Source organism: Strix aluco, chromosome 4 (assembly GCF_031877795.1).
Source record: "Strix aluco isolate bStrAlu1 chromosome 4, bStrAlu1.hap1, whole genome shotgun sequence".
NCBI lineage: Eukaryota > Metazoa > Chordata > Aves > Strigiformes > Strigidae > Strix > Strix aluco.
In genome coordinates, this window is record NC_133934.1 from 64,336,062 (window position 1) to 64,357,874 (window position 21,813).

Consider the following 21,813-nt stretch of genomic DNA (forward strand, 5'->3'; position numbering starts at 1 on the left):
CGGAAACCTGTCTGTTAGAAGACACAAGGAGAAGATAGATGTTAAAGATATCAACTTGCCAGCTTACTGCTGCTGTGATGGACACAGGATTCTTCTTGTATTTTATCATGCACGAACAAGAAAGACGTTGACTGAGAGATGGAGGCTCAGTGATGATAACAAAGATCAGCCCCCCCATACTGTGCATTTTTCTCTCCTATCAATGATGCTCAAGCTGCCTGGACTCTCCTGAGCAGTATGCCAGCCTTTATATCTGCAGTAAAACAGAGATCCTGTTATGGAAGCTTGCAGTAAGCTGTGCTTTTCCAATAGCTACATCACTTCAGTTCTTGACAGAGAGAATACAAACGCTGTCTCTCTCCTTTAAATTTTCTTCAGTAACCCCTCTTCAATCAAAGATGCACTTTGTTTCACCTCCTGGTACAAAGGACTACCTGCTGTAAGACATGGCATTGTGGTTTGGTGGCTGGAGCACCAGCTGCGCTGCTGGGAAATGTACATACTTACTGTGTAAATCCTGAGAGGATCATTGCCCCACTTCTCACCTGTATTCCCTGTGCGTTGGGCCTGCTACCGCACTCGGGGGCTGTGCCCTGCGATTCCTATGTCGAGAGCATTTCCCGCAGGGAGGTTCCTGAAGCACCCATACGCCTGTAGAATGCCAGCAGGATGCCTATCAGCATGAGGAACTCTCATCAAATTAAAAACAGACAATGGAGCAGAGGCTGTTGAAAGGGAAATGTAAATAAGATGGTCAACCTAAGAAATGAGATAGTTACTGTGAGGAAAAAAAAAAAGCATCTTGGGAACAAACGGTAGGGTTCCAGGTAATATCCTCTATGCAGCCCCATAAAACATTGATTTAATAAAAGCCAGAAGGCCATGACAGCTTACTGCCAGTCACAAATGCATATTGACTCATGAATAATTTATTTGGCAGGTGATGGGGGAAATCAGTAATTTCTGGGGGATTTTTGTCTTGATAAATTGCTCACCCTCTGACCACTTCCACCAGAAGCCAAAACTGTCAGATTCTGAAGGAAGCATGTTTTTTTGTCATAAGGCACAGGGCACCTCTGAACTGTGTTTTATCTTTCCACAGTTGGACAGCCTTATTGACTCATTGCTCCTGTGATTGATGTTATGATGGGAGACAGGCTTTTGAGAGCTCTAGCACATTACTTGGCTAGCAAAATGTAACTTAACACGTTATGAGAGAGAATCCTGAGTCTGGTCCTAATTTGAAGTCTCTTGAGGTCTCTGGTGCTCGAGAGCCCTGTCTTGAGCTTCCATGCATTGTAGCAGTGAATGCAGTCCACTGTAAATTAAAGCTGCTCAAAGTAGATGCTATTAAAACAAAACACTGGGCACACAAGTGAAAAAAAGAATAACGAATCTTATTTCAAGTCCTCTTAATTGCTTGTGGAGAAAACTCCAGAAAGGAAACAAAGAAATAGAGGCCAGACATTTATTTTTAACTTACGAGATAATTTTGGTTTATGCAGCTTGTCACATGACTAGCATTTTTCTTCACAGAAAATTCACGCATCTTTTTAGCCTGCAGATAATATTTTAAGATTATTAAGCATGTTTGAACTTCCTGTGAAAATCTGAAACCACAGATGGAAAAATCTGAAAGATAATATTCTTGCAGCATAAAGTGACGCTTTCTACAGTGCCTCATGTTCACTGTGAAGGATCCAGCTTATGCCTCAAACCAAATGTCTGCTCTATATTTAGTTTTGCAAAGTCTATTGTAAATCAGTACATTTCGGTGGTTACCACGTGCGCAGTCCCAGAGCAACAGTTTGGATCCATTGTAGCCAGTTTCCAACACAGAGAAAATGGCTAACGTGGTTGCAACACGGATCGCAACAGCTTTTAGCTGGCTGCCGATTTAGAAAAACGTTCAACATTCGGCACCCCTGGCAAAGAACCCTAAAACTTATTAAAAATAAATAAATAAAAAGGATCCCAGAAGGTTCCTGGTTAAATATCCTCAGAGGGGTAGCTGACACACACAGGTCGCGTACCAAATCCCAGTTACGAAGCGGTTTAGAGGAACGCAGAAGAGAAGCCGCCTGCCCTCCCGAAGTACGAAAAGCTTAGAGAGCCCCGGGTTTTGTTACAATTACGCGTTTTTATTGTTAGCGTGGAATAACATATTCCTGGCATGTCGCGATCAGGTCTGCCAGCTCTCGGGGGCTTTTAAACTTTGCACAAACCGAGCTGAGCCCGGGCAGGACAGGGGACGTTTCTGCTCCCCCGGGGACCGTTCCGCGGGTGGGCTCCATCCAGCCGCGGAGTCCGCGGCGCGGGGGGCGGCACGGCGACCCTTCGCGCTTCAGAAACCGCCACCCCTCCCCGCCCGGTTCCCGGCCGCTGCTCTCCGGAACGGGGCTGGCCCCGCGGGAGCGGAGAGCACCGAGTCACACACGCAGAGCAGCCGCGGCCGCGCCCCGCGCCGCCGGCAGCCGGCCCCGGCGCCGGACCGGAGCCCCCCGCACCTTCGCCCGGCGCGGAGGGAGGGTCCCGCCGGGCCCGGCCGCCGGGGACGCGAACCCGGGGTCAGCCGCGGGCCGCCGCCTGTCGGGGAGGCGCCTGCGGCGGCGGGGGAGCGGGGAGGGGGGGAGCGGCACGGGGCCGCCGCGGGGCCGCCATTGCCGAAGTTGCGGGTGGCCGCCGAAGCCGGGCGGGTGAGGGAGGCGGGCCGCGCCACACAGGCGCAGAGGGGCGCGCCGAGCCCGCCCGGCCCCGGCCCCCGCCTCAGGCGCCGCCGCCGCCGCTGACGGGCGGGGAGGGCCGGGCCGGGCCGGGCGAGCCGCGGCGGCGGGCGAGGGGCGGCCACTTCAGCACCGCCCGCGCCCACTGAGCGGCAGGACGGCAGCGCCGGGCCCCCGCGTCCCCTCACCGCCGCCGCCCCGAGGCCCCATGGCGGGACCCGCGCCCCGGGGCCGCCTGGCCCCCCGCGGCCCGGCGATGCTGCTGCTGCTGCTGCTGCCGCCGCTGCTGCCCCCCCCCGCCGCCGCCGCACCAGCCCCGGAGGGGCCGTCGTGCCACGGCGCCTTCGACATGTACTTCGTGCTGGACAAGTAAGCGGGGAGGGGTGGGGGGGACGGGACGGGGGACACGGACACGGCGCCGCCGCCTCGCTCCGGGAGCGGCTTTTGTCCCGGCCGCCGGCGGGGCGTGAGGGGCCCGCGCGCGCCGGGGCGGCCGGGCTGTGGAGGCCCCGCGCCTGCCGTGACGGGCTGACGGTCGCCGCGGGCTAACGGCCGCGGTGCCTGGGGAGCCGAGGCGGGGGGGATGTGGGGGGCTCCGCGGGCGGGGGTCGGGGTAACGGCCGTGTGGCCACGGGGAGCACTGGGTTGACGCGCAGAAAGTTTTCGGCTCTCGCTGTGGCCTTGGTGCGGGTGGGGGGTGTCGAGGTGGGTTTGACACCCGCCTGTCCCCCCCCTCTCCGGTGTCCGTGGAAATTGTGAAGTTCTGGGGAAAGAGGATTTTAGCGAAGGTACATTTTCTGACCGAAAGTACACGGGTGGACATTTTCGAGGCAGCCCGAGCGACCGGCAGCATCTGCCACCCCTCCCCCTCAACAGCTGTTGATTATCATGTTTTTGTCGTGAAGTTTTGTACATAACAGATCGCCATCAGCACGCCCTGCGTTTGCGGGGGGAGCAAGGGCTTTGCTTGGGTAGAGTAACCGGTGCTGCTGGGCCTCACGGCGAGATTGTTTATGTATTTTTTCACTACGGGGTGCTGTTTAATCTATACATTTTGCCATGCCTTAGGTCGGCAAATTGTGAGAAAAATCACATGCAAGTAGCACCGTGAGCCGGGGTTGGTGGTAACTTGAAACAGTCAGAAAAGCAAATAGTCCTTTATTGTCTAATTTCTCACTGAAATTGTCACCTTTCCTTGTCTGGTTTCCTTAAATAAGGCCTACTAATGTGCTTTTGTTTTCTTTTCAGATCTGGGAGTGTAGCACAGAACTGGCATGAAATATTTGATTTTGTAAATCAGCTGACGGAAAGATTTGTGAGGTGTGTTTTGCTCCTTCTGACATCTATAATACTGGAATATGTTGAAAAAAACCCTATGCTTTTATAAGCTGGGTAGATATGTTTCACAAACATGTTAAGAGTTTGGCTTTCACTGTAACTTCATTTTGTCATGTTTGGAGCTCAGTAAAAAGGTGGTAATATGCATCTTTAAATACTTAATCTCTAAAATTACTCTCAGATGTAGTTTGATTATTTTTTTAAACTTTTTTTTCCATAAGCCACATGCCTCATTTCTGATGGAGTACTTCTTGTGTATTGCTTTTAGAGATCTGTATGAAGAAGGCAATCTGATGCTTGTCTATATCCATGTAAATATACGGTGCAAGCCAGAAAGAAGGGTGTATCTTTCAAGCTCAAATGTACAGGACGTTTGTGCCATGTTAACAGTGTATTTGTTGCCCATGTATGTAATCAACTTTGTAACTGGCTAGTAGTATTGTCTGGCAAGTATTGCTGCCACAGAAACAGCAGTTGTAAATACTGGCTAACTGTACTCTGTACAGACAGCTGAGGATTGCTGTGATGCATCGTTTTGCTTTAAAAAAGACCCAAACCAAAACCAGAATAAACCAAAGGAAGCCCCCCGAAGACACAGACATAGGTGTTATGGTAGTTTTTGCTAAAGAAAATGAAATGCAGTGGGCAATTATATGTTGGCTTGCTAATAAAGGGATACAGTTAGGCTTGCATAATTAAATATTGCTCACATTCGTTTTGTAAAAGCAAATCTTCCATAAACCAAGTGCTGACACAAGCTTTTGAAAGTTACTTTGTAAGCTCTAGAATAGTAAAAAGAGTCCAAGGATTCCAAAGCAGCACTTGTTTTCAGTGAGTGGTAAAAAAATGCGTTTGCCCCCACTGAACGGGAGGTGCTCATTCAGTATAAATCTTTCAGTTCATCATCTTTTACAGCCAAATGACGCTCCCTTTTGCAACAGTTGTTGTGTAGTGGTCTGGCTGCATTATCTGAAATAAAGCTATTGAGTTGGCAAGCTACTCTGCTGATCTTTCACACCCAAGGAGGATCAATTATGGTGCAGAGCCAGACGGTCCAACCTATGAGCATCTCGCTCGGTGTCTGGGTGCTGATCACTCAGCCTTATGTGGCACAAACCCTTCACTGCGTGATGGTGGTTGGGCTCTTGTGGGAGCCTGGACGGTACCTCTGCCTGTGTGTTTCCCTGATGGGGCTGGAGTGCCTCTGAAGGAGGATGAGGCTTTGTCCTGCCTTCAGCCCTCAGTATGCTTTCAGAAGAGGGCATGGGGCCATTCGTCCTTGCCCTTTCCTAAACTGAAAAGAGTAGTTGTGGGAAGAAGGCAAAGACCCAAGTGGTAGCCGTTTCCTTCAGTCCTCACCTGAAGAATTAGTTCGTGATGGTGCATCTGCTCTCCAGTTTGTCTGACGTGCATGTTTGCAGTAGTAGCGCTGCATGCTGATTATCTCAGTTCTGAAATGCCTGTGCCTGGCAGGGATACCAGGTCTAATGGGTGTGCTCACTCCTTCATTGTCACACTGTCTGAGTGCTCGGAGAGTGGAACAGAAACAGGATGTCTTGTGAAGAGCGCAGTTTTGTGGTTGTCCTACAGACAAGTTAGCTAAATCATAGCTTTGAAGTTATGACACACAGAGAGTTGCATCTCAAATAGGGAAGCCTCACGTTACTTGGACTAGGCGGTGACGTAATTACCAGGGATGGGGATTGCTAGTACTTGTTTTTTGTTTGGCAACTACCTGTGGCAACTAAGAAGATTGATAATCCCATGGTTTAGGTTATAATTTAGTATCATCTCAGATTTTTGTATTCAGAGCCTTAACAGATAGACTGCAAGACTGGGTCTTAAATCAAAGATCCCTGCAGTTCTGTGCAAAGACTTGCCCAGTACTTGTATTTCCATGATGTCAATAATTTTAAGTTGCATCATTGACAGAAGTGAACTGAAAACGTATGGACATTCATCTTTACAAGTGTTATGTCTTTACTAACATTAACCTGATTAATTAAAGCTGATACACATATACAGTGAATTATAAAATTACTGAATATATTGAAGTTGTCATGAATAAAAACTAAAAGCAGGTAGGAGAGAAGTTATTACAACTTACCTTAGGAAAGTTACTGTCTTGGGCTTCCAGAGCATCAGCTCTTATGCATTTTCCACTGATAGTTGGATACCAGTTTGAACTTTATATTGTATCAGGATCAACCTTTAAAAAGGGAAAACTGACTTTTGAATGTGTCCATGTTTAACACCCTGCAGCAAGAGTGCACCCTGAATCTATGTCCCTGACTTATTTTTACACCAGGGATCATGAAAATATAAAAGGATGTGTTATCTTCTGTATGCTGGTAGGTCACAACCTATGAAGTTCACTTTCACTTGGGTAGCATGAGATCTTCACTGTTAAGCTTAGCACGTCTAGATCTGAAGTCTAGTCAGGCAAGAAACAATAATAATTCTGCTACTTCGTTCTCAAAGCATCTGGATAAGGAGTGGATGGGCAGAAATCCTTTCAATTCCTCTTTCATTCTGGGTTTGTAGTTCAAAAGTATGTTCTTTGGAAGTTGGAAGATAAAGATGATACCAATGAAGCATGAATAAGTGAATGAAATGCTGCACATCTGTACATTTCTCTTCATTTGTCTAAAATGTATTTTTTTTCCTCTTTCCCTTTTTTAAAAGCCCCAAGATGAGATTATCGTTTATCGTGTTTTCCACCCAGGCACACATCATTATGCCATTAACTGGAGACAGGTTAGTGCACTGCCTTTTTCATTCTCTCTCTCCCTCCTCCCTGCCGAGGGCTCTTATTAAATCAGGGGAACAGTAACAGATACTGAACAATAACTGATACCTTTAAGTGGTGGCCAGTCATGAAGCCTCTGTGCAGAGCTGGATTTAATTTTGTGAACATATCAATGGATAGCCTAGTAAAAAAGGAAGGAGAAGAAGAATGGGAAATAAATTCTTGATGTGAGCTCTGCCACTGCTTTGCAGAATAACTACAAGTAATGTTTTCATTCTGCATGACTCTGCATCTTCCTTGGCACTGCAGGAGGAATTATTCTTGCTTTTACTTTTGTAAAGCAATGTCTGTAGATAAGTCTTCAGTATTTTTTTCTGTCTAGGTAAAGCATATAATGGTAAACTAATGTTTCCCATAATCTCATACAAGGTAGGTATTTGATTTTGTATTTTCAAGTCACGACTTCAAAATCGGGTTTAGACAGTGGAGTTGGTGCCACTTGAAAGGTGTGAGGTCTTTCTGTCTCTGTGATGATGTATGGATGTGCCTGAACTCTTCCTTTCAGTTGATGTTTTCAAAGGCAGTGGAATTCAAAGCTGCTCACTGATTTCTCAAGCAAATAAGGATTAGCAGCTAGGATAGGACAAGGATAGGTGGGGGGAAACAGAAGGAGAAAGCCAGGTAGAGAAGAGACTGTTGCAAAATTAACTACTGAAATCACAACAAAAGGAAAATGATATTGTGGAATCAGTGCTTTCAGCAGAGGACAGTTGCACTGTTGTCAGAGTCCTTCAGTATCCTTTCAGCCTTGTCAAAAACATGACCTTCTCTCTCTCTCCCTTCTGTCCAGAAGCTAACCACAGTGCACAGCTTCTTGGATTTTCAACATGTGGATAAACCATTTAGGAATCACTTTAATGAACCATGGCAGGGTGGAAGTGAGGTAGTCTTTCTTTTCTGCTCCCTTTAGTAGAGTCAATACAAAATGTGGTCTGCCATAGTCAGTTAGTTTACTCTGTGGGGTTTTTTTTTGTTTTTTAAATAACATAACAGCAAGTGCAAGACTTACTGAACAGGCCTGGCATTGGCAACAGACAAATCACGCTACAGAAGTGTATGCTGACATCCTAGAAACAGGGTGTCCAAAGACCCAATTCTAAGCCCCTCCTGTTTTAGCATTTAAGAAAAGTGGTCTGGCTTGAGAACAGCCAAGTTTTCACTTCCCCCCACCCAGACTTGGATACTGGATCTGCTCTCTGCGGGGTGAGATGAGGTTATAAGCCATTTTTCCAGATGGCTTGAGAGAGGTCAGGAGAGGACACTTAAGTTCTGAGGACTACTGAAGTCAATGAGATCCTTTCTCTTGATTTCAATAGGCTCTTAATCCCTGTCAGTGGCCTATTCCTTATCAAGCACAGAGAGGCAGCACTGATAGCATACAGACCACTTGGAAGGCTTGGGCAGAAGTCTGGAACCCCGCCACAGAAACACAAGCGCTTTTTTCACTGCTTGTGGGTGGCACTTTAAGCCATGGAAAGAACTCTCTTTTTCTCGGAATCCTCGTTTAAAGCATGGGAAGAACCTTCTTGAGTTCTAGCAAGTTCCTTTGTGTGACTTCTCTTTAATGCAAGGTTTGCTGATGCTTTTGTGAATGTGGTAGGGGAAAGGAAATTGCTACCCATATTGTTTTAGGAGGAATTATAAGGAGAATGAAGAAGCAGACATTAGTAACTGTGACCATATGTGCATAGGTAAAAATGGATAGATACAGTTGGAACAGCTGTCTTTTTAAATATTAAAGAAGTCAACAGAGGAAAACAACATAGAATGTCTTAACTCCCATCATTCCAAACAGAAGATGAGGATGCTAAGTACAGTGCAGTTTTGGGGATGTGTGTGTGATTATGGGATATTATGGCCTTGGTTTTTTTTTTTTATGTGCATTTTGGACTTGCAGGGATGTTTTTCCCCTCACTTACTTGCTAATTCGCAAACATCAGGAAACCACAATTCATTCTCAGCAGTTAGTTCAAAGTAGGGAAGTCTTTTTTGTTTTGAAAGCCTTAGGCTTCTGATTGTTTGCACAAAGTTCTTACTGGTTTTTACTGCATAATAAAGCTGTGGATATAAAGAAACCCACACCGTAGTGCCAAAGCCCTCAGATTACTAAATATTTTGTGACTATGAACAGTGCTATGTGACTAACTCTGGAAACAGAAGTCACTGTTTACCACAGTACACACAATGCTATAATAAATACATAGGATAAAAATAACACTCAGATGGAAAAGACTTCTCACAATAGTTATATCTCATTTTAGAAATACGTGTTTCCCCTGTGTGATTTAGCTGGAAACTTTACGCTAGGTGGTAAACAAAGATTTGTGTATTCATGTTTGGGGCTCAGTTTTGCTACTAGTTTTGAAATACAAGTAGTTTGGAAAAGTGGATACACTTACAAATATCATCTATATGGCACAGTGTCACCTGTGTTTTCTTTTGGCCAACGTATGCTGGCCAGCAGAATTTCAGGTTTCTGTAAACCTGCTTCTGCAGGATTTGACCAATGTCCACGGCCAGGACTAGCTCTGCTGACTCTGGTTAGGTTAAATCCTGTTGAAGCTAAAGGAAGATTATATATATTAAAAATAGGACACTGAAGTACCTGTGACATGTACCTTACAGTGCTTGTCCATAGTCTGGTGGAGCATTGACTATTCCTTTCTTGCACAGAGACATGTAATCTAGCAAGACATTTATGTGTTTTGAGCCTTGGTCACACAATCTAACCCTACGTTTTGGTTCAAGAAGCGTGCCAAAATAGAGCCATCTGCAGAGAGCATGTTCTGCTGAGTGTATAAAGTACAGCAAAGTCAGCCACTTACATGTTTTCCATCTGGAGCGCATGCAGGAGGCCTAAAGTTTTAAGCAGAATAATTATTATAATTGTAGCAAGCCTTCTGTAGTATTTGAGAGCTGTAGAAAGCAAGAACCTCCTCCAAATGATGCATCTGAGGAGACTGATGTGCAGGATTTACTTTCACCAGTGCGACACTCTGTTAATCAGGGATGTAACCATCCCTGTTTTTGTTAAAGGACAGTTTTTTTCCCTCCTTTGTTTTGTTAACAAGTTTGTGTGTTTTCCTATTACTATACTTCCTTCTTAGCAGCAAAACCAAAGTACCCATTTTGTTTGCCTTTATTTGTTAGAGGTGAAGTATGTTGCTTCGCAGGCACATAGCCTCATTCCTGACAACAAATACATGCTCACTGGAAATCACAATTTCCCTGCCAGCACTCATACTCTTAACACACTGAAAAATGATTCAAGAGTCCAGCACTTCAGTAGGTAGAATGCAACATGGAAAAGGAATATAAGATACTGTCCCCCATCCAGAAGAACTAAGAACACCACTACTTGAAAGTGCATAGATATTAATGGTTCATACAAGGCTAGCCCCTTGTCCAACGGAATCAGCACAGCCTGAAGCTTAGGTGACAATTCCAGCTGGTTCTAACCTCCACAGCACTAGTGTACAAGCACAAAATTTGCTCCCTAAACTAAAGCAGGGATTTGAATAGTTTTTAAGATTCAGTCGTCAAGCATGCTTTGCTTTCTAGCAAGTATAAGCCTTTCTTTGTACATGTTGAAGATACATCTGTTTCCTTTAAGGCAAATGATTGTCCCTTTCTGTTAAGTGATCTTACTCTCAAAGACAGTGTTGTGTCTCTGATAAACTAAGGTGGCTTGTAACTGATCTGTAGCTTTACTGTTGGTCCTCTCAAAGGCAGGGTGTGATCTACATCCTGCTGCAGTAGAAGGAAGGATTACCTGTCTTCCACTGCCAGCAAGTGCTGGCTGTGGCCCCGTCTATGCGAGGAAACAAGGCAATGTCTTAACATCAATAGCCTGACTACTTGGCTACTGACAACACTGTTTTTAGCATTGTGTCAATTAAGCTTACTTAAAGCAAGAGATAATACTTAACAGTGATGAAAACAGTATCTGTTGAGTTGCCTAAATAAAAGCTCAGTGCAACAGAGTTTATGCAGAGAAGCCTCTCCGGTGAACTGGTGATAGTTGCCTCAGCCTAATTCTAACTAGAAAAGGCAACGTTACATTTAGACCTCTAAGTAAATCTGAATTGTGGAGCATGCTCAGGGAAGGAGAGGTTGCTACATTTTGATTTATGTTAAATTGATTTTTTTAGTTGTTTGCAAAGCTGGACTACTTTGTAATATCTCTTTACTAAATGGTCTCTTTTCAATTCTAAATTTAGTTTTGCAGCGCTCTGCTTTGGGGAGCCACTGAAGGTGCAAGACAAGCTCAGTGTAGACTTTGGCCTGTGCAGGGATAGATGGGCCCGTATGCCTCACAGCAGAGTTGGCACAGCCTCCCTCACAGCAAACAAGCCCTCTGCAGCTGAGGTGTTTAATGCTGGTGCAAGCTCTTGCTCTCCGAGGCAGAGCACAGCAGAGTTCCCCAGAGAGGGAAAAGCAGTGGGCGCTGCTGAAGCTGCCACCGGAACCTCTGCTGACCTCAGCCAGGCTGGGATTACACCTGCAGCCCGTGTTCACGGACTAGCTAAAAAGAACCCACAGAGCAAAATGATGGAGAGCTTGCAGCCATAGTTGTGTTTGTTTGGCTGCTGCTGGAAGAATTAATCTGAAGTAGTTATAAAGCTTAAAAGAGAGAACAGACAGGGTAGCTATTAAAAATTAGATGTGTCTTTTCTAAAAAACCAGAGATGCGATGCAGCACATATGCTGAATGGGGAAGAGATATTAAATTTGTACTCATTCAGCCCAAACACAGACAGGCTGTAAGTTGCTGATTTTGTTTTCCTTTTTCCACCTTCCTCCCTTGTCTGGCTTAAACCATGAAGCCTATGCCCTTCAGCCTTTATCACTGTTACTGAAATGTACAGTGGTAGTGTCCAGACACCCGGACTGAGGTCACAGCTCTGTTATTTCAATACTGATGAGTTTTAAAACCAGACCTTCTCTGTGAATTTTTGCGGCTACAAAAAATTGTTGCAGAAACTAGAGATAGGAGAGTTCTGAGAGCACTGAAGGGTGGGAATGAGGGCTTCAGAGTGTAAGGGCTGGTTGACTGAAGAGTGTCCTATTGTCAGAATGATTCGTGCAGACACGAGCTCCTGTGCCCATCCTCCAAACTGGCTGGGTGCGAGTTTTAGCATGATTGAACTTACCTCTCCTGTTATCTGGTGGGACTCGTTTGCTGTGTCCCCAAGTCCTGCGTGCACATTGGCCTTGTGACATCCAGACCAGGACTCACCCGTACCTGACCAAGTCGGAGCACGGGTGGAGCTTGTTCACATCTGGCTGGGCCTGTCTAGTACAGATGTGCCCCGAGGGAAAGAGATGGTGACTGATTAAATGCAGCTAAAAAAGCTCCTGCTGCCAAAGATTTTCCTGGAACCCCTTGTAATCAGGCCTGGAAACACCAGAGATTTCTTTGTGACCGGGTCACAAGACATTTTAGATAAATAAAACTGAACCGATTGTACAAAAGCTATTTTTGCAAAATGAAATCTGTTTCAGAAAACTGGGACTTCAGTTGCTGCTTGTTTCTTGGCAGCAGAACACTAACGCCTGTGATGTGCTGCCACTCATTTCTGGCAAGCACTAAGTATGTGGTTTATAATCTGCGTTCATACATAATCAGTTTCAAGTTGTTTCTATAGATGCTGAATGTAAAATATTTGGATCAAACAGATTGAATTATCTTACATAACTTGTTCTCTTCCATATATTCAATGCCACATTTCTCTCTCGCCCCCCTCCCCCCGCCCCAATTGTATCAGTTGATCCTGTGATTGGGAGTTTATTACAGCTATGGATTGTACTTTGGAACAGAGCTTCTAAACATAGAGGAAGCCCATCAGTGGAACAAATGACTAGTGGGTGGCATTCAGGCAGAGTGGCATATGCATTCTTTCTCATTTTGTTTGCCCTAAGGAAAGCTTTCAAGCATCCTGCAACGTATTTTCCCTCCATCTCCTCACCCCTGCTGGTTTCCTCTTTTGTCACCTATGTTTATTGTAGTGTTCTATATATTCTGGCTCAAATTTTGTCCCTACTTAGTTTTCACTTGTCCTTTCCTAACACAACTTTCTGTGGCCTTCACTGGAACTTTGCGTGCATAGGAATTAAAAACTTCCAGATTTGATTCTTTCAGTAAAGTCTCTCTGCCTTTTTTTCCCCACTCATACTGATTTCACTGGAAATAATTTCTTTTGTGCTACCTACCAGCTTCTCCAGTCTTATCATCATAGTTTAGTGAGCATCTCACGGTCAAAGATGGATGTATTTAAAGGCCCATGAGAAATCACAGCTCAACCTTATCATCCTGTTAAATGTAAGTGAACTGTGACCTGTGTAAGTGTGATGACTTGTCAGAGGTCACACAGAAAGGTAGTGACAGCTGAAAATTTTAAAAACTATCCTTAATACTAGTCCCTTTCCTTGGATGCAAGAGGTGTCTTGCAAATGCTGTTTGCATATTGATACTTATTTTTTAAGGGAGAAGATTTTAATGATTGTAGTTGTGTCCTACCCCATTAAATACCTGCATATTGACCTGGAAAATTTCTCTAGAGATAGAACTGCTGTTTTAGGGAATTTCTTTTTTAATTGCAGTGGGGTTGGAAGTGAAGTTGGTTTAATTGACCAAAGTAGACTTAATGTAACAGAATTTCCACTGGGCTGTTTAATGCTGAGGCTTTGCCACTTCTTTGCAATATCTGCTCTGTCTGAAACATTTTACTTGATTCTAGCTCTTGTGGCACACTGAAGCATACTGTGTTATTTAGGTCTAAAATATCTGTTACCACAGTGCCGCTTCCGTTGTGAATACAAAATCTGCCTCCACATGGTACCTCAGCTAAATGTTATATTTTACAGATTTTAATTTGAGATCTCCTTTATGACAAATACTAATTTTTCCATCAATAAACTAACCCTTTTACCCATTTCAAGTCATGCTAACAGTCTTTTACCTTTTTCTTTTCAGAGAGAAAATCAAGAAAGGTCTTAAAGATTTGGAGGAGGTAAAACCAGCAGGTGACACATACATACATGAAGGATTAAAACAGGTAGGTTTTACTCATCTTCTTGCAATCAAAATATTCTCTGTTCTCACCCTCTGGATAACAGCAGCAACAACCTGTAACATAAATGGATTGATTGTATGCCTCAGTCTGTTGCACTCGAATCTTTCTGGTTTCCTAAGTGGTCCCAAGATTGTCCAGATACTATGCAAATCCCATGCAGAAGATTAGCCATCACAGAAAATTGCCATATGGAATTTCTTTGACTTGATCCTTCACAGTAGAGTGTGGTTCTTTGTCGTGAATTTAACAGCTAACACAGCATACCAATTACATGGTAAATAGTCACACACAGCTTTGTAGGACTGTGAGTCTAACAGTGCCTTCTAGAGCACATGCTTATGGAGAGTTTACAGCAGAGATCAGTATTTTCATGGTCTTAATTTTAGACTATCTTAATTATGGTGTTCCCAACTGGTTATATTTTTTGAGACATATAGTTAAAGCATACTTTGGAATTTTATTGAAAGACTCAGGCCCTGAAGGTGAGGATCTTGCTATTGCTCTTATGGATAGAAACTCTAGAAGTTTCTTCCTTTATGCCTATGGAGCCAAGTTTGTAATTGTGATCTGCAGGCTGAAAAGCTGGGTAAGCAGAGGTTTGTTGCCATTTAAAAGAAGAATTTAGTTTTGAGCCATTCTTTTTATATCTTGGGACTGACTGGCATTTGAAATCTTGGGGGGTAGCAAAGGAAACCTTATGGTGGGTCTAAAGAGAAGTGAACTTCACAACGCAGAGTATCTGTCCTGAAAAAATCAAGTGTTTCCAAGGGTTGATCAGTTAGTAACCCCAGCACTTTGGAAATGGGCTCACTGGTGACTGGAAAATACTGATGAATGATTTCCTTGTTAGTAGTGAGTTAAAGGGATGCAGAGGATTGTCATAAGAGATGGGTTTGAAGATGAGGTTGAGCATTGTTTCAGATTCTGTATTCACTTAGAAGATGCATCTTGGTTGAAAGTTCAGGTGTAATTTTAAGCTAGATAAATATTTTTTGTTTTCAGGCCAACGTGCAAATTGCGGAGCAAAGAGCCTCAAGGTTTTCTAGTATCATCATTGCATTGACAGATGGCAAGCTTGATGGTCAGATTCCCTTGTATGCAGAGAAGGAGGTGAGCACTAGGTGAAAACGCATGTTATATTCTGAAGAGTTCGGGTGTTGCCCGTTGAATAAAAAAATGCTTATTCATCTGTTCTATTCTGGTCAGGCAAAGAAATCCAGAGAGCTGGGAGCTAGAGTTTACTGTGTTGGCGTCCTTGATTTTGTACAAGAACAGGTAAGGATGTTATTATTTTAGATTACTAGGCAGTACCTTGTCACGGGGTTTTATACAGTTAATGTTAAGTAATATAGAAATTAATTTTACTTACATGAAGCAGTATAATGTCTTCTCTAGCTCAAGAAGCAGATACCCAGATGTGTACATAGACATAAATAGAACGTGTGGGCATGACTTTCATTGCCGAGAAGACCTGTCAGAAATACCCATGCTAACTGGTAGCTGCCAGCAGGAAAGGGTGCAGGCAAAACCCCTTTCATTAAGATGGCCACCAGATTAGGCTACAGGTCACATGAACAGGGTAGCTATAGACAATCTTCAAGCAATGTGTATAACAGCCTTGGGATAAGAAAAAGAAAGAAGGATCCATGTCCTTCATTGACTGAAAGCTCTTCCAGAGTTTCTACGCCCTAATGAATGCCGCAGCTACTCTTGTACGTGACTTTACTGGAGAAGTATACAAAAGATGCTTTACTATAGAAGGTGCATAGAAAGGTGTTTTAATGGAAGGCACAGCAAACAGGGAAGGTAATTCTGGAAAGAGTTACAAAATCACTGCCAAGATACAGGCCCTCAAAGGCTTCTTTAGTCTGGTGGTTTGACGCGATGGCGAGCCATTATACCATTTTGTTAGCTGCAGTGGGTTGTAATAAGTCCTCCCATTTAGAAAAGTCATAGTTAGCTGTGAGGAAACTCAAAATTTTCCTTCTCTTTGCAGAGTTGATGGGAATAGTTTTTAGACATCCATTTACATTTTAAGGGTGAAAAGCAGTGCGATGAATTTAGTTTGCCAAATGATTCATGTGTTTGCATGCGTTTTCTCTCCAAAGCTTGAAAAAATTGCTGACACAAAAGAGCAAGTCTTCCCTGTCACTGGAGGATTCCAAGCACTTAAGGGGATAATCAATTCTGTGAGTATCAGGCAACAAGCTTAACATTTCCTCAAGACTACAGCATACTCTCCAGTCCCACTTGCTTTTCCAGGCAGAACTGGTTCCTAAATCAGTAGTTGCAATATATTAAGTTCTCTCCGCCTTATCTTAGAGATGCAGTTCTGTAAATTAACACTGCCTGCCACTCCTGCAATTATTCATGCTCAGATGTTGTATGGAGTTTTAGGGCTGCATATAAGTGTGGTGAGTTTGAGGGGGATGTATTGAGGAATGGCTGCTATAGGTTTAGTCTGAAAAAAATTGAGACTGTTACTCGAGGAGAGTTGAGAAAAACTGGTTAAAATCATTAGGAATGAGTGCAATTTAGGAATTGCCCAAATCTTCGCATACAGAGAAGCATTCTAAATACATACTTTAGCCTTGACTTTAACCACTTGTTTTCCCAGTAAGTGATAAGACTTTCAGTTCCTTGAGAAACTCCCATCAGTGAGATGAGGCCATTCAACTGATGACTCTGATTTGCAAGAAGGGATCAAAACAAGAGGAACATTTTGGTTGTGATCAGTGGCTTGACAGTATTTCAGCTGTGTGTCAAGAAGACACTTTGGTTGTGGGGACCCAATTTATTTGCCTCATCTTAAACTGAAGGCTGTGTGTTTTATGCAAGGTTAACAGTGCTGCTGCTGCATGTAGGCAGCACAATGGAAAAAAGCTTATGGTCAAAAGTCAAGTCAAAACAATAATTAAATCCTTTTTCTGAGAGAGATCCCACTATAATTCATTTCCCTTTCCTTTCTTTTTTTTTTTTTCAGTAAAGATGATACTACTCACACACAGGATATTATGCAGTCATGAATTTATCACTTCCCTTGAATAGTGTGGTTTTTGTGGAAGTTAATGTCATAATGAAACAACTTATTTTCCTTCCTGTTGCTTAAAATAAATGTAATTTCAGAATCTTCCTTGCACATTCTAAAGAGATATAATCAACCGTTTCATGCAGTGACATTTATTTTTCTGAAAAGACAGTACACCCCATGTGGTACTGCTTTTTAAAAAATCTCATTCTATGCCATTTTAAAGACTTTCAAGAATCAGTTATTCTGCTAGTGTGAAGTGATGTGACATTGAAGCCACTAGTGATAGACTTATTTGTAAGAGCTGAATGTTTAACCCCAGTTGATTATGTTAAGTTTCCAAGGATACTGCATTTCAAAATGTGTATGTCAAGACAGAACTAGATAAAGGACTAAAGACATCTGTGTTTGGAGTTTCCCCTCCAACAAGGGTCACTGACCTGCATGTTGGACCCTTCCAAGGAGTCAGGTTTCTCTGCTCTTCTTGATCTTTGAGGAAACAGCAGGAGTACGATCACTTGAGATTCCTGAAGAGCTCAGCTTGAGTATGTAATTCAAACAGACGGAAGATTGGCATAACCTGTAGGTTGTCTCATTATCCCCCATTCCCAGCCAAGGTATTTTTGGGTAGTCTCTGTCTGTTAGCAGTGCCAGTCTGCCTGTTTTATACCTCCCAGAAGCTTTCAAGCACCTTCACTTCTTCGTGGACAGTGTGATGGAGGCTTTTCTGATAAGATTTGGCAGATGGTGTTTGCACAAACCTCAGTCCAGCTTCTTCTGGCACTTGTGAAAAACCTGAGTGTGAAAATTCCAGATTTGTGCATATCACAGCTGTAGAGCAAGAAGAGACACACGTAATGGCAGCACCTTGTTTTAAGGTAATAGCACTGACAGGGACTGTACAGAAAAAGCAAACTTCAAGTACACTGTTCTGCAGCTTATATGTGTTGTCTGTTCCTTTAAACTGTGACTGAACTCCTGAATTGTTCAGGGTTTTATTTAACAGACTGCAGCTGGAATAGACATTTCAAAATTTGGCTTACTGCATATTTCTGTCCATAAAAAGAGTCTTATAATGTGGCTGTCGGGGTGGTGGAAAATGTTTTTGTTGACAAATAAAGGAGCATGAGAAGGCCTTTCTGATAGGAAACGTATCAACTGACTCCGTCTTACCTGTGTCAGTCTCATTTGTTGGGATGAAGGGTCAAACAAAAACAGTGCTAGTGATTTGATAGCTCCTGATAGCTTTTAGAGTATTGTTTACAGCTTTCTGAAAAGCACTGAATCTAACTGGAGTTTCATTTAGCTGTCAAATCATGTGACAGTCTCCTTTTCTGTAGTAAGCACATTAAATGTATTTGTTGGAAGCAGAGGGAGAATGATACTATACCAGTGTCCCTGTTTTACCACAGCACATGGATGGAAGTAGATAGCATTTTTGGTTTGGTTTGGGTTTTTTGTTTTGGTTTTTTTTTTGTTTTGTTTTGTTTTTTAAATGCATGTGTGGTAGCTGTATTATGATTTTTTTGGTATGCTGCAGTTATAACTCGGTTTTCTTTGAAGGGCTTTTGACTGATTGTGACCATTCTCATTCTATTATAAAATTGATAAGATCTAATTGAATATGAAATAGTCACAGGTTTCCTTTTTATTCGCAATTATATACCCATTTCAGTTTGCAAGTTAGCTAGAGAATACAGGCTCAAAGAGACACTCTCATAAAAGGGAAAGCTAATTTCAAAACAGACGAAAATTAAATACCCACATCACAAACATGCAGAAGTATTGATCAAAGTGTGGTGTTGAAGGTGCAGTTGTGCGCCATGAACATTGTTGAACGCTTCTTGTTTAGAAAAAATACACTGTTTACAGAAACGGCAGTGACCCAGCAATTAAAACCCTCAAGCAAAAACTACAACACAAAACTGTTCAGTAGGAATGATCAGCGGAGCTGTTTAAAGCGTCTACTACTTTTGTCTCTATGGAACTCACCTGTGAAATTTTTTGGCTGCTACCTTGTTATACTTGTAGCAAATTCCCGGAGAGCTGAACAGTTAATTTGTTGATGGAAAAAAGTTTTATCATAGACTATCAGTTAGTACCTGCTCTGCAGTTGTTTGAAGTCTGAGTTATTCTAATTTATTTTCTTTGGACAAATACACAAAATACATGTAATCGTGGCCAGGGATTAACATTCAAGACAGTTGAGAATGGCATTTAGAGAAAACCTAGCTCAGATGTTGAAAAGCTTGCATTGCCTTTTGACCTCCTTCTTAGTTCAGATAAAATGCCAGTGAAGTGAGTAAGGATTTAAGCACCACCACGCTGTGTTGTGTTTCTGTTGAATAATATCAACTAACAATTCAAAACTGTGCAGACTTCTGTGAAGAGGTGACTCTTTTGTGAAGTTTCCAGCTCTTCTGGTATTGCTGATATCTAACTTTACAAAGTAGTAACTAAACAGCATTGTCAGGGTCAATAAATGTAAGCAAAAGTCTAGAGATTAAAAGAAAAATGCTGAAAGCAAGTTATTATGCTATCAGGAACAGTTTACTGATGTAGTTTGGGTGATAATTACATGGAGCGTGGCCTCATGAGCAAGCCATAGCATTGTGAAGTGAAAGGGTTTGAGACAGTTTATATCACCATGTGACAGTTCAGCTATATAAGAAAATGAAACCTATTCTTCTTTCCCTTTCTTACCTATATACGATTTATGTTTCCTTTTTTAAAACCCATTTGATAAAGAACCATTTGGGAATTTATCATTTACGTTGTTAGATCTGAGTCCATCTGTCATAACCAAAATAGCACCTTCCTACCTGACTTTGGGGGAGTGTTGGTGAGAGCACATCTCTTGATACAAGGGTGCTGAGCTGTAAGCAAGCAGTCTGTAAGCAAGCTAACTCAAGCGTGCCTCACTTGCATCTAACCAGACGTGGGCCTGAACCAGCACTTTCATCAGGAGAAACTCTGGAGACTTTGTGCTTATTAACTAGCTCAGTCAGACTCAATTTCCCTAAGGGACCAGTTTCTGCAAGGTGACTATAGTCTGCAGTGCTGACAGCCTTGAGAGAGTTTTGATAATATCTCAGACATCAGGTAAACTCTTCTCCATAATGCAAAAACCAGTGTTGGACTCCCTGATGAGGAGGGGAGCAGAAGATGTTTATATTCATAGAAGCAGGAAATGTTGCCATTCTGAACACTGCTTATATTAACTATTTGATCACTTATGAGACGATGAATGGAGGAATAATGAGAAGAAGCAATTAAATTAAAGAGCTGGGAGCCAAGGTGCTGCTACCACTTAAATCAAACGTTTAGAGTCTTTAGACGAGACAGTATCTTTCATAAGGCTGAAGTTTCTTAATGTTCCCATAACACTCCACTGTAAATCAGTATGATGTTTTATTTCCAATTTTTCCTGCAGTTTTTTGATGTTTTGCCCACTTCTGTGGCACATTTCTGTGCATGTGGTTTGCACAGCTCAGCAAATCTGAATCGCTTTTATGTGCCACGTTCTGAAGAACAAAACCAGTGGAAGATCCCTGCATCCCCTTTTGCTTAAGCAAACACAAGTCCTACTGATTTGTGAGTGAAAGTTGTCTGGTTGTCTCTGCAGGCAGAATTGGACAAGACTTGTGCCTTTAAAAGTTACATTAATGGAGCTCACTTTAGTAATATTATTAGAGTGTATGACAGTTCTAAGTAGGCTTAAACACATTTTTATACTAAAGTGAGTTGGCAGCACTTAATACAGGAAGTTAAAATATATTTTGTACTTAAGAAACCCCACAGAAACTTATCAGATAAGACTACAGGAACTGATAGATGCAGAAGTTAAGAGGAAGTAGTCAGTTTAAAAGAAGTTCAGTCTAGAATGGTTTTAAGTGTTACAAAATTTCTTAAGAATTCTACCTGAAAAAGATTAGAAAAATAGAATTGTTAAGCTCTCATTTTGCTTGTTCATTTGGAAGGTGCTTAGTTTTGAATGGGTCATTTCATGTGGGAAAACCACCCTTAAACATACTGGACAAAAAAAATTGATCAAGACACGCAAGCTGAGCAGTTGCATCACATAGAACATTTTAAATCGTAGCTAAATTGTCTTCAAGTTGGCTGAGCCCCTCAGGAAAAAACCCTAACCCTTAGCATAAAGTTGTAAGTTTGTCCAAGAAAAGTTGCAAATTCATAGATAATATTGTAATAATGTAAGAGACTCGCTAAGTCTTGAACATCAGTGCAGGTACGGAGAGACAGGACACAGTAGAGCAAACTACTGATCGCCTGCGGACAGCCCCCTGCAGCTCTACCTGGACTACTGCGTTCAGCTCTACAGATCTCATGGCACAAATTGCATTAACAAAAACTGGAAGAAGGTTACCTAACAGTATAACTGTGAGGGGAAAGGGACAGTACAACAGGAAGAAGTGATTCTTGGAAGAATAGAGTAATACATACATCACTAGTTCTTTTTCTGTGAAAATGCCTGCACTGAAAGGAGTAGCACCGCTTGCTACGTGGTACCTTACCCTACATGATGAGATTTCTCAGTAGCTACTCAAGTCATCCACCTCTTGGTGAAAGGGTAACCTGGGGGAGAGGAGACCTCACTGTTTGTAGCATGTAAACTCCAAAGCTGGAGTTACTTAGAAGCAGCAAAATGAATGTACCTAGGAACAGTAAAATTGAACACAGGATTAAATGCATCCAGGGTTTTTTAAAAAAATATATTCATAATGTACCCAGTGGCAGACTCTTGCTAAAGCAGAATAAGCAGGTAGTGCTATAAAAATCTTACTCCCTAATGGTAAAAATTCTTTCCAGTAAAACTCT

General features: G+C 42.7%; 1 protein-coding gene across 1 annotated transcript in view; it reads left to right on the forward strand.

Moving 5' to 3' along the window:
* The first annotated feature begins 2,820 nt into the window (after positions 1 to 2,820).
* Positions 2,821 to 21,813, forward strand: part of ANTXR2 (ANTXR cell adhesion molecule 2) — a 121,508-nt gene continuing 102,515 nt past the window's right edge. Inside the window, exons 1-7 of the mRNA XM_074823338.1 lie at positions 2,821 to 3,092; positions 3,972 to 4,043; positions 6,747 to 6,818; positions 13,847 to 13,928; positions 14,949 to 15,056; positions 15,153 to 15,221; positions 16,055 to 16,135. Of these exons, the coding sequence (XP_074679439.1) occupies positions 2,932 to 3,092; positions 3,972 to 4,043; positions 6,747 to 6,818; positions 13,847 to 13,928; positions 14,949 to 15,056; positions 15,153 to 15,221; positions 16,055 to 16,135 (645 nt within the window). The 5' untranslated portion in view covers positions 2,821 to 2,931. The remainder of the gene's footprint in view (positions 3,093 to 3,971; positions 4,044 to 6,746; positions 6,819 to 13,846; positions 13,929 to 14,948; positions 15,057 to 15,152; positions 15,222 to 16,054; positions 16,136 to 21,813) is intronic.